The 12,602-nt window shown below is 39.6% G+C and overlaps 2 protein-coding genes across 2 annotated transcripts; one reads left to right on the top strand and one right to left on the bottom strand.

The window, feature by feature from the left end:
* Positions 1-1,593: 1,593 nt before the first annotated feature.
* LOC145910833 (sodium-coupled monocarboxylate transporter 1-like) lies at positions 1,594-7,101 on the top strand. The gene is made up of 15 exons (XM_082998042.1): positions 1,594-1,604; positions 1,859-1,938; positions 2,377-2,547; positions 3,318-3,421; positions 3,479-3,667; positions 3,779-3,844; positions 3,885-4,022; positions 4,265-4,419; positions 4,478-4,615; positions 4,879-5,097; positions 5,287-5,399; positions 5,458-5,615; positions 6,043-6,251; positions 6,480-6,583; positions 6,875-7,101. Exons 1-15 carry the CDS (start codon positions 1,594-1,596, stop codon positions 7,099-7,101), a joined length of 2,082 nt encoding a protein of 693 aa, XP_082854168.1.
* Positions 7,102-7,478: 377 nt separating this feature from the next.
* On the bottom strand, positions 7,479-12,381 carry LOC145910832 (sodium-coupled monocarboxylate transporter 1-like). Its single transcript, XM_082998041.1, has 13 exons — positions 12,314-12,381; positions 11,746-11,849; positions 11,226-11,414; positions 10,990-11,055; positions 10,543-10,662; positions 9,981-10,135; positions 9,575-9,715; positions 9,250-9,468; positions 9,080-9,192; positions 8,721-8,878; positions 8,209-8,408; positions 7,887-7,990; positions 7,479-7,669 (listed from the first exon to the last, which is right to left on the bottom strand). Exons 1-13 carry the CDS (start codon positions 12,372-12,374, stop codon positions 7,479-7,481), a joined length of 1,821 nt encoding a protein of 606 aa, XP_082854167.1. The 5' UTR covers positions 12,375-12,381.
* Between the last annotated feature and the right edge of the window lie 221 nt (positions 12,382-12,602).

The following is a 12,602-nucleotide window of genomic DNA, read 5'->3' as shown; positions in this document are numbered from 1 at the left end:
CGGTATCTGTTGTTAAAGTGCTTGGGATTGGCAGCATTAGAGCTTTTCTGCACGGCTTTTACTTTTTCTGTTCACTATATTGGATAAATAGCGAGGCACATATTATGAAAAACACTATGGTATATTTGTTTTATACAATATATTGCCGGTAAATTAAAACTTTCCTTTTTGTGAAATTTTAAATCTATCCCACTGCGTTGCCGCCCCTCATCCTTTGCATCTATGTTTGACTTGCGATATAAACAACTGACACAGAATTCGCGCCTTGTTTTGCTGAAGTAATTAAACCCGCGCCTTCGATCGAAGCAACTTTATCGTCAGCTCCATTCGTTTTCCGCCGCTTTTTCGCGCGGATTAAAACCCAATCAGACGCGTAGCGGCGGATAATTGCGCAATTTTGCATCGCGAAAGAGTAGAAGCGCCGTAAGTTACGAAAGAATCGATGACTTTCCATTCCCAACCTTTCACCTCGTTTTGAAATAGAAAGCAACCAATAGCGCTAAACTTTCAAACATATTGTTGTATAATACAGGCATTGGTCGTTTGGTGTAAATGTATGTGCTGTGTATACGATATAGACGCGCCATATGCTTTTGCGCGAGCGTCAACTTGGGACTTGGCGGGGCCGTTTGAACGTAAATTGCTTTGCGACAGTATTGCATATACGATTGGTTGTGCCCCCAAACGGAGATCCCCGTAACGTCGGGATTATTTCACCAATCACAACCACCTGTCACGCAAAACAGAGCAACAAACTCTCTAGTCATCACAAAGTGGAGGTCTTTGCCTGGCCGTTTGGTCGGCAAAGTCGTCTTAAGAGTCACAAGCAAGCTGCATTGATAAGACCCTATAGGTCAAAACAGTGGCCATCTGTATGCAGCTCACAGAAATTAACACTATACGTTCTCCAGGGTGGCTGTAAAGGTTTAGTGTAAGTAAACCTTTTTGCCATGAAATATGGGTATCGATATTCCGATATAGGATATTACACAAATATACCTTCAACATGGAATATGTGTGGAGGGGAATCTGTGATCTCCTAACAGTTCAGGGTTTCCATTCGAAATACTGCTATTTAATATCCAGTATTAGGTGAAAACTAATATTTGCATTGTGCTTTCAATCTGTTACGTTTACGTGTTCACGTAACATGGACATTGGACATTTACGCATATCATGAACATTGATCACAAATAGCCAAATTACGAGATCACGAGATAAACTGATTACAAACAAAGCATAGTTAAATTTAGACAGATACCGAGACAGAGATTGAGCATGAGACGAGTTTAAGACTGTGTCTGGGTTAATCAAGGAAGCATGCACATATATATATACACTACGATAAAAGTCACCACAACGAAAAAGTCGGTTCGAAATTACCACGACAATAGCTATTATGTTATCTGATGGACAGCAGCCCATTCTCCTCACAAAACAAGTATTTGAAAACCAAACCAGAACAAGTGATACATCACAACAATTATTGAGAAACAATGACCGGACGAATCGCATTTCAATCTAATGCGAGCACAATGCGTGCGAGCATATGCTTGCGAGTACAATGCGTGCGAGCATATGCATGCGAGTACAATGACTATTCAGTAAAGTGACCACACGTTAATCGAACAAAACAACGAACATCGCATGTGAATGGAGTGCGAGATTTGCAAAAGCATAATTCTACCATAAATTAGGAAATGAGGTCTCATACGAATGCGCTTCCCTAATTACCACATTACAATCCGAATTTGAGAGCTCCCGAACTTTAGTGACGTAATTTGGCTATTTGTGATCAATGTTCATGATATGTGTAAATGTCAAATGTTCATGTTACGTGAACATGTAAACGTAACAGATTGAAAGCTGTTCCTCAACAACAGAGCAAGCACAACAACAATGGACAATCACCAGTCAATAAAAGTCAACTTGCAACAGGTAAAATTAGCAAGTTTTCTTTTGCATCGGCCACACTTACTGCATTCAACCATATATCGACGACAGATTTGTTGGTGTTGTAAAACCGCCCAGATAGGGGCAAGCAATCAACATAAAACGTCTTTAAAAACGCGCCGGTTTATCTGTAAAGTCAGGATGCTCAAGGTGCAAGCGCTCGCAATGGAGAACGATGTTGTTGTACATATGTATATGCGAGTAACGCTTGTCAGGTTAACAGCAGTTTAAATCATATCTTTAACAGCATATGTGCTAAATCAGTTGCACAGGCACGCTGCATGGTAACAACACGATGACGGTTGAGAAAAGTGAAATGAATCAGTAAAAAGCATACGAGGAAAAAGCAAACAACGCATACAGTTGCGGAACACGATATTTGCCAATTCAGCGTTTAAACATCATAAAAGACTGCAACTACAGCTTGCGGTCGGAAAACCACTAGCATATGCTTAGAAGGTAAACATCGCTCATATTACGGACTAGATAGTGGTGCTCAATCTTCGTATTCCAAAGGACACTTGTTGAAAGCACAATATCGACAGGAAATGGAAACGAAGGGTTTTGGTGTCGTCGACTTCGTCGTTTTCATCGGTAAGTTATTTGTTAATATAAGTCTATCCTTACGTAAAAGTACTTGCATTGTGGCGTTTTGCAACGTCAACCAGTTTTGGTCAAAGGATGATACGTTACCACAAGACGATCTAGTAATCAAATAAATCAAGGATTGGGATCGCGATTCCTACTCAAAATCTGGTATCCAAACAAAGTAAAACGGGGTATAGGTCGTGGGCAAGTGAGTTACGACGTACCTTTCGTAAAAAGATTATTCACACGAAAATAACTGCTAAAAAAAGATGGAATCCTTTTCCGACATACATACTTGGGACAAAGATACCTGTAACAACATTCAATATATACGTTCCGAAATCTACCTTTTCCCAACGCCACTTGTGCGTGACACAGGTGGAAACTTTACGTTTATATTGTAATTTTGCAAAGATACCTGTTTTCGTAGTTGACAGTTACACTTGTGAGTACACGTGTTTTATCAACCATTTGAGGAAGTGAGTTCGTGCCGCAACCCAACTTGTGTAACTGATCGTGTTCATTCCTAGTTCACGATTACATTGAGTGCCGAGGTCCCACAGCATGTTTTACAATGATGTCAAACACTTACTTGCATTTAATGTTTATTGATTTCTTGAATATAAAATTAACATGATTTTATACATTTGGGAGTTTTGATTTTTTATTTATCCAATTTGATTTTGTGGGTTTGTCGCATAGATGCGAAGACCTACACTTAGTACCTTACATGTTTATTCATACAACAGGTAAAGTGTGTATAAACGTCTTTGCAGGAATCTTGAGCCTTTCTCTTTTGGTCGGCATTTATTACGCCATCAAAGATCGACGCAAAAAGACAACGGAAAACTACTACTTTGGTGAACGAACGCTATCACCGGTAAATCTTTGCAAATATTACTAAAATCACCCAACCCCAACCTATTTCTTAACAAAGATTCCAGTGGGTCTCTCCATGTCCGTCACCAATGTTTCAGCTTTAACTGTGATCGGCTTGCCCAACGAAGCATACGGATATGGCACCATTATGTTGTGGTATTTTGTACCATGTGTGGTTGCAAATACAGTGGTTTGCCTCTACTACATTCCACTCATACGCCGACTGAATGTTGCTTCTATTTTCGAGGTTCGAATGCATTGCTTCTAATCATAATTTCCATTTGTCGATGTAATGTTATGAAGTTTTGGCATTTCCATTGACTGAATGATATTGTCTGTATGGTTTTGTATTTTGCAGTTTCTCGAATTCAGATTCAACAAGCGCATTCGTGTCTTGGAGTCGGTTATAAGCAACATAGGCTATGTAAGTTTTACGGAGTAATAAACATCGGTCACGACTAAAGCTCTACAAAATTGCCCACATCTTCTACATGGCAATGGCGGTTTATCTACCTTCTATCGCGTTGAGCGCTGTTACGCCTCTAGGACTACAACTGAACATCGTACTGACATCCTTGGTCTGCACCGTTTACACCACTCTGGTAAAAAACAATCCAATGAAAGATTGAACATTTCTATGTAATTTACTACAAATTTCTATGCCTTAAAATACAATAAAAATCTTGAGTCGTCTAGTCGTCTGTTTAACGTTTTTCTGCGACATGTATATATATTTACATTTCGCCTGTGTTTGCAGGCATCGTTAGTATCGCTTATTCAAATAATGTTTCCTGGTTATGGCCGTGCAATATATGTGGACAAATGAAAGGTATGTACCGTTTAGGGAGGAATGAAGGCAGTGGTGTGGACAGACGTCGTCCAAAGCTTTATCATGTTCGCTGGAATGATTGCTGCTTTGGTTAAGGCCACTATTAGTGTTGGTGGTATGGGAAACGTATGGGAGGCGCTGGATCGGGGAGGAAGAAATACCGGTTTGAAGTAAGGTATTCGTCCAACCTATTTACCACTGAATCATCATGTTTTTTTCATCACTCAGCTTGGATCTAGATCCCACATTGCCGTACACGATATGGACATTGTGCTTTGGTCAAAGCATCGCCTTTTGCGCTCTCGGTTCGAGCCAGCCTTTTTGTCAGAGAATGTTAGCCTGCAAAAGTATTCGCAGTTCCCGCATGTAAGTTTATTTGCCATTCCGACAACGAGGGTATAAGAAAGAGTTTCGGCTCCAAGCTTTACCAATTATTCCTTATTTATTGTGTGTGTCAAAATGTTTGCGGACCCCAAATGTCAGCGTGTTTGACAGCATAAAACATAACGACCAAACTCATGTTTGCTGACTGCGGCGCGCTGCTCCTACCTAAATACGAGCATCACCTGAGAGGTTTAAAACCGAAGCGTAATGGAAGGACCGTTAATAACCGTTATCGTTAAACGCAGAGCACTGGGCATCTCCACTGTGCTGACGTCCTGTTTCTTCCTAATTGCTCCTATAAGCGGGCTGGTGATGTACGCCTACTTCGAAGGATGCGACCCACTAAAAAGCAACCAAGTCAGCAAGGCTGATCAACTCATGCCTTACTTGGTGGTCAGCGTTTTTGAATCGCTTCCCGGTATGGCCGGCTTGTTTGTGTCGGCGGCATTTAGCGGAACCTTAAGGTAACATGCTCCTATTTGAACTTTAATAATTTAGAAAGAGCATTATAAAATATATAAAAGATATATAATAATTTGAAATTGTTTTCAACAAATGTCTTGAATGCTAGGTCGTCGCGATTTTCTTTCGTTCAGTTATAGCCTACCTATATTCCAGTAATACTGAAAATTTTAACATTAAAATGTGTATAGTACGGTTTCCTCTGGGATAAACTCATGTGGAGCACTAGTCCTTGAGGATTACGTTATGCCTTGCTTTCCGAAGCTATCTGAAGTCAAGAAGCTTACTCTCAGCAAAATTATGGGTGAGCCACGAAGTTTGTTTGTGATTTACAACACAAAACATTTTGCTATGAATTACAGTCTTGGTATTGGGTTTATTCGTGATGTCGTTTGCTCTATGTGTCGACTATTTCAATTCCACCATCATCCAACTGTCTTTTACCATCTTCGGTTCGCTGTCGGGTCCCATAGTGGCCGTGTTCACACTTGGCATCTTCTTCCCTTGGTGCAACGCGACGGTGGGTTGGTGTTTACAACGTAAAATGCCTATTTTGTATAGCAGAGATCAGAAACCTATATGGATCGCCGGTCGCAAAGCAAAATCATCTCACCCACAGCCTATTTACAAATTGTAGCAACTATAATTACTGGCCATAGATAATATTCCTAATATAATCCCTCAAATTCGCAAAGTTAGCAACACCAATAACAGAGAAGAATACGGAATAGCTATATTAAAAAATAATACGACCCCTGGAGACATTGTAGAGTTTGCTCTGGTCCGCGGCTGGGGAAAGGTTTCCGACCCAGTTGCAGTTCAGCTTTACTTTCCTACGCAATCAAAATTCATCAAGTGGTATCGTAAACTTTTGTGAAAACCTGCAACTGTCACTGTCTCAATTAAAAGTATTACTACACATGGAGGTTAAGGGTATTTTTACGCAGGGAGCTTTCGTTGGACAAGTTGTGGCAACTTTGCTCGTGGGTACCATGGGGCTGATGAGTATGTTTAAAGGAAGAGCGCCAGAAAAGTATGGATTTCTTCCCACATCAACAGAAGATTGCGAAGTAGAATTACTCAACTCAACAAGCACGATCGCTCCACTAAACTACACGGATTACACAACGGCCTCAAGTGTCGAAATGGTGGAAAGGTCGGTATTGTTCTACGCTTGAAATAGACGTCTTCTGACAACGTAAAAATCACTTTAATACCGTCAAGGTCTTTTGTAGACTAGGAAGGTCGGTATTGTTCTACGGTTAAAACAGACGCCTTTGGACAAAATAAAATAATTCACGTTGATACTGTCAAGGTCTTTGTAGACTAGGAAGGTCGATTTTCGGCATGTTGGAAATGACATTTTGTTTCCATTCTTTTCCAGCCAATCGTACGTGACCGGTTTTCTTGCGATGTCCCATTTGTATTTCGCAACGTTGGCCTTGATAGTCACAATTTTGTTGGGAATGGCGGTGTCCTTTATGACTGGTAAGTCAACGCACGTCGTACTGAGTAACCTTGCTCGTGTGCAATGGTTGTATGCAATCGGGTGAAATGCAAAATTCCAAGCATGTTGTGTAGTTGGGGGATTTTTTTTTTTTTGCCCATACTTTATAGGTAAAATGGGTTTCATTAAAACATAACGCCTCTCAAAGGGACTGCAACGATGGAAACAATGGTTACCAAGTCCCGACACACATCTGTTTACTGCAAAAAAGTATTTTTTCGACGTATCCAGCAAACATTTCCTAATCGTTTTTTGACTATAATTGTCGACAGGCGCCAACGATCCGACGAAATTCGACCCAAATTTGTTTCTTCCTTTTGTGGACAACAAACTACTCCCGGAGAAAGTGAGGAAATTCTTCAGATTCGGGGTTCCTCTCTGTACCCAAGATGTGGATCCACCAAGTAAAGATGAGGAAGAAAAACATGATCTTTGTCCCGGTTCCGACACAGAAAGCTTGGAATTGTGTCCGGAGAAAAAAGACGAAAGCCGGATGTAATATAAATATTCCATTTGTATTTTAATAAATTTGCAAAGATAACATGGATTGTTTGCATATTGAGAGTCTAATACAACTTTTATTGAATCTATTTAGTTATGTATTCAATTAGCATGTTAATCGCCATATTTCCAATTTTTTACCACAAGATATAGAGTTTTTGCATAAAGGTGTGGGAAGAGTATTTGGGTTTTTACCAACGAATATTTTAACATTATTTCAAAAAAGTTCTACAGTGTTGCAGTAATCATCATTGCCGTTGTGTTTAAATTCTTTTCGGTATATATTGCTTCTCAATGCGTCCTTTGGGTCAAATAGAAAATGTCCACGTATGGACGAAAAAAAAACGACAACGAAAAATGATTTTCTAGCAAGATTTACGAGGCCAATAAAGTTTTATTGCTTTGTGGGATATCTCCATCAGCTTCCAACTCAAACTGACTTCCGTCCTTGTCAGCATTAAGTGGAACTCCAAAGCGAAAGAACTTGCAGATCTTCTGTGGCAAGCGTTTGTTGTCGATGAAAGGTACGAATAGCTCCGGGTTCATTTCCGACGGTCGATTGGCCCCTGAAATAAACACGACTATTGTACTACTGTTGCTTCCAGGAATATTACAATTCAAAATAGACTGATCTTCTGGCATAAAGTTAACGTACTGATCCGTATGGCAGACGAAACGTCAAAAGAATACAGTCGTTAATTTTATCCCAGAAGATAAGGCTCTACACGACTGTTGAGTACAGCAACATGCATTGATGTACAATGTTGTTAAATAGAAACTTACCGCTGACGAATGAAACAATTAAACCAACAACAACAGTGACGATCATCGATAAAACCGCGTAGTAGAAATATGAGATTGCAAAAATGGTGTCCTGCAGCGTTGACCTACAGGAGCATTCAAATCAGTCAAGTAAATCTCATAAAAAGTCCGTTTTGGATAACTGAATTACAAGGCCTCAATGACAGTTTCCAACAATTCGTAACAAAATATTAACCAGGTTTAACTTTTGCACAACAGGTAATATATTGTCTTAAACATGGCCTTGTCGCCGTTAGAGGAATATATTGTGTATGATGCTTATGATCACTTTAAAACGTCCAACCTTGCTGGAGAAAGGGTTATTGGAGTAGTTCCTAATACATCCGGGACACTAGTTGTCGCATTTTCCAACGTCGCGACCCAACATTGGTCGGTGGTGGTGGCAATAAAAGAATATTTTTCGGGTGGTTTCCCGTATATGAGAGCGCCTATAGATATCCAGCAGGCAAACGCGGTCGCTACCACTTGTCCGACCATAGCGCCCTAGAAAACAAAACAAATGTGAAGAGATTTGTAACATCGGCTACGAGGTTCTGGCTTCCCACGACCCTGACATATTTTAAGTTAAGTATTTTAAACAAATAGCAGTACGTTTTTGAACATGCAAACATATTTTTCAAATCATATTTTGTTGCTTTCCAAAACTAAGTAAAGGTCCAACCATATTTGTACGCGACAAAAATTAAGACAAAATGAACATCAGACATATTGCTAACAACAGCATTCATATATATATATTTCTTCAGTTAGTGGAATTTGCTTTACTAGAATTTTAACTAATTATGACCAACGTACGGCTGTGTTGCACCACGGGAAGAAGAGAGCGAGAGTGAAGACACCGAGCATCGGACCACCGAAAGAACCAAATATTATCAGACCAAGTTGGTTGATCGTCGTGTCAATAAACTCGATTGAGAAGGCATACGTCATCACCAGCACCCCGTAAATAAACACTGTAATATAATGAAATAAAGTCATTGTTTATCGAACTGTGAAGAGCATTAGTACAAAACATGTTTCTTTGTCTTTTTATCAATTGTGCGAGTACAATTTAAAAAAACAGTTACTGTCATTTACTGACCAACCGGTCTGTCGAAAGCACATTTACTTTCAAGCCTATATTGTTGGTTGCAGCAAATGGTGGTTAAGGTTACCTGAGAACTGACTGATTCGAAGTTTTGTTCGTTCTGTAATGTTGGGCCTCCAAGGAAGAATAAAATCCTCCAAAATCAACGCGCCGTTAGCATTTATACCCGAAGAGACAGTGCTAAAATGTCACAAACGTTACAAGATAGGCTTGGTAGATCTTGGCCACACTACCAACCTCATGGCGCCACTAAAAGCGGCAGAAACAAAGAGACCGGCCATGCCCGGCATATCCTGGAAAATCTGCACCACCATGTAGGGCATCAGTTGGTCGGGCTTCGCTATCTCGCCTGTTTTAAGCGGGTCACAACCCTCAAAGTACGCATACATCACACAACCACACAACGCCGCCAGTGTGAAGAAAATTACCGAGGGGATCACTGAAATGATCGCAGCTCTAAAAATAACAGGAGTTGGATTATTCGTTCAAAGTTTTTGTTTCTCAATGTTGAAAATTCAGTGGAAAAAATTCATCCATTTTAATCATTTCAACACAAACTTACATCCGTGCGTGTCGAACAGATTTGCAAGCCAAGTATCGTTGGCTGATCGACTGAGTGATGCAACCTGCTCTGCACCAAGTGACAGCTTGTCCAATCACAATCGACCATATGGTGTAGGGGTAAGTGGGGTCCAAATTAAAACTATACATAGATTATAATGGGAAATTTTTTTGTTTTGTCTTCTATTATAAACAGAAGTTATAAATTTATTTCCTAAAATCTTCTATCATAAAATGCTGAAGTTTTACTGCGTTTACTATAAGGAAAATATAACTAACTTAACATATGAGCTTAATTTGAACCACGCTTACTTATTAATAATCGGATGAAGTCGGTATTGTATTTGCTAATTGATAAAAAAAATCTTTACGATGTTTGCTGGTAAAAAATGTAACCAGAAACTCACTTAATGGCATTGAGACGATTCCCCCTTTCCAATGCCTTCCACACATTTCCGAATCCGCCAACATCGGCCGTTGATTTAATTAAAGCGGCCAACATGCCGGCAAACATTACAAAAGTCTGCAAAGTGTCGGTCCATACAACAGCCTTCATGCCTCCCTGGAAAAAAAATCATTTGACTATAAACAGAGAACGGTCTCAAAACGTTTGGAGTCATGTGGGGCATGTGTTTTCGTGTTAAATCCAATTACAATTATTCCGTGGGTTGGCACCATGTGACAAATTTGGTTGTTTCCAAGAGATATTACATTGTCTGTTATTTTTGAAAATTAGTATGTGATGTTACTGTTTAATGTTTTGTCAAAAATAACTTTCAATCTGCTACGTATTTCAATGGCGTGATGACCCTTGGCTTTTACGTGGGTAGTGGGATGAACCAACACGGAAAAGATTTGTATACAATAGTATTCGTCCAGATTCTCTGTTAATATTCGGTTCTGCTCCGATACATCCTTGATATAAATTATCTAAAAGTGTTAAGGTAATTTAAAGGTAGTTCTCCTCACTAGTGTCGTGTACACAATACAGATGCCGCTGGTCAGGCCGATAGTCGTCCTCAAACTTAAGGTTGTGACTGCACTGAGAGCAAGAGCAGGAAGATAAGTCGTCGCTCCGTAGTAAAACGTCTGAATAGAAGATGTTTATATTAAATCTCGAACGTCTGGCGACACTTCTGTCGTGGAGTTTATGAGAGCCCACACTTGGGCTAAAATTTTGTGGTCGCTCTCTAGTAAAATTGTGGCACAGAACAAGCTAATTATATACTTCGTGAGGCTGAAGATGCTGCGATGATGGAATACACGTGAAACTACACGTTTTTATGGTCGCTCTGTAATTTTCGCCCATTCTTTTTTAAATCTGTTGAAACAAGTTGAACCTACGCAGCAAAGCGTTTTCTCCTTTTACGATAATCAGCAAGCCGCAATATCCTAAATATACAAATAAATACTTGCCAGAGATATGATGGAAGCGGCGGAAACGAGGAGTCTCATGTATCGGTGAAATCGCATCTCCAAGTACTAAAAGCAAAAGTATAAAAAATTTCCCTTAAAGTCGTGTAATCAGGGTCAGAAAACATGACTCATCACATTTATACACGAAAGACAAGACTTCGCTGCTTTTACGATCAAGAGTTGCTTGAACCATCATTGCTTTTGTTTAAATGCACCTCAACCGACAGAGCACTTACCTGATAAATAGAGTTGATTTTCAGACAATGGATGAGCGGTAAGTAGTACAAGCATGCGATCACGCAGGGAATGATGTTGGAAATGGAATACCATAAGATTATTGTGCCGTATCCGTAAGCCTCAGTCGGGTAGCTGATGACGGTGATGGCGGAAATGAACGTAACTGCGATTGACATTCCGACAGCAAACTACAAAACATGGTAATCCAACATCCAACATAGAGAAAAAAGTTGTAGTGGATATTTTTTATGAAATTTAATTAAACTATTTCTATGGCAATATTAAACAATATCAGACTCTGCGACACAATATCCCCGTGTTCGATTAAAGATAACGTCAACGTTAAACTTACAACAAATTGTCTTTTCATTTTAAATCTTTTTTGTTAACCCCAAAAGAAAAATGCATTGCTGTTTTTTATTTTTAATTATTTCCATGGAGCATTGTGTTTAAGCATGTTTTGATAAGCTTTGCGAGAAAACCTCTCTACCAAATCAAAACGTTTTGCTTTCGTTTTACCGGCGACATGTTTCTTCCGCCGAAATAATAGTTGTCGGCATTTTGCTTTCGCCGGTCGACCACTGCGTAGTAAAAGCCAACTGTCAAAGGTCCAAGCAGCAATCCTAAGACAAACAGGGCGTGAATGGATTACGTTTCGCTCTAATAATGTAGCAGCCTCTCAATTGAGCGAGAAGTAACCACACGTGAAAATCAACGCGAAGAAATTAAAACCGCCCCACGGAGTAAATCCAAGTAGGTGACGTAAAATGCACAATAAATGCTGTTTACGTAACTAAAGCTGTGACAAAGTTTTGAGAAATTAAAAGCATAGAATCCGGTTACGCTTATTTATACATGTTTTACTACTGTTAACTCTACATTGTCCCGCATGCACACACAAGCTTGCACAATTAAGTATATTTTATTTACTGGAAAACTTAATTGGCCCGAATTTAAAACTAGTTACACGCATGTAAAATTAGACAGTTAGTTACAGAGTAAACAGTCATTTATGCCACGGCAGGATGCATACATGCCTGAACTGGGAAAATACACACTATACGATCCAACAATGTAACATACTTACCGATGAAGACCAAGAGGTCAACCGTACCAAAGTAGTAAGCCTCACGATTTGTCACTTCCATTTTTCCTTCTGTGGTCACCAGCGTTTTTACTTGAGAATTAACCAGACTAAAAGTTCACCTCAAGTATCTACAGATTTTACTATGACACTCCACAATACTTGATGGTGGCTGTACCACAGTATACACTTTTCGTCCATTGAAAGAAATGAAAAGAGCCTTGTAAGCTTTTGTTGTGAAGTTATTAATTCGTAGTTGTTCGTCAGTTTTTAGCAAGTTTATTTTTTTTAC

The sequence above is a fragment of the Ascidia mentula genome, chromosome 8, assembly GCF_947561715.1.
Source record: "Ascidia mentula chromosome 8, kaAscMent1.1, whole genome shotgun sequence".
NCBI classification, from domain to species: Eukaryota; Metazoa; Chordata; class Ascidiacea; order Phlebobranchia; family Ascidiidae; genus Ascidia; species Ascidia mentula.
This window is presented reverse-complemented; position numbering and strand designations above follow the sequence as displayed.

Bases quoted from the DNA above. Each gene is read 5' to 3' on its own strand.
- LOC145910833 (XM_082998042.1), top strand. The intron at 5,400-5,457 runs GTGAGCCACGAA...TATGAATTACAG, and splicing joins TACTCTCAGCAAAATTATGG to TCTTGGTATTGGGTTTATTC. The intron at 5,616-6,042 runs GTGGGTTGGTGT...ATTTTTACGCAG, and splicing joins TCCCTTGGTGCAACGCGACG to GGAGCTTTCGTTGGACAAGT.
- LOC145910832 (XM_082998041.1), bottom strand. From the start codon at position 12,374: ATGGAAGTGACAAATCGTGAGGCTTACTACTTTGGTACGGTTGACCTC. The intron at 11,056-11,225 runs GTAAGTGCTCTG...TTTTGCTTTTAG, and splicing joins AAATCAACTCTATTTATCAG to TACTTGGAGATGCGATTTCA. The intron at 10,136-10,542 runs GTGAGGAGAACT...TTTTTTTTCCAG, and splicing joins GTATTGTGTACACGACACTA to GGAGGCATGAAGGCTGTTGT.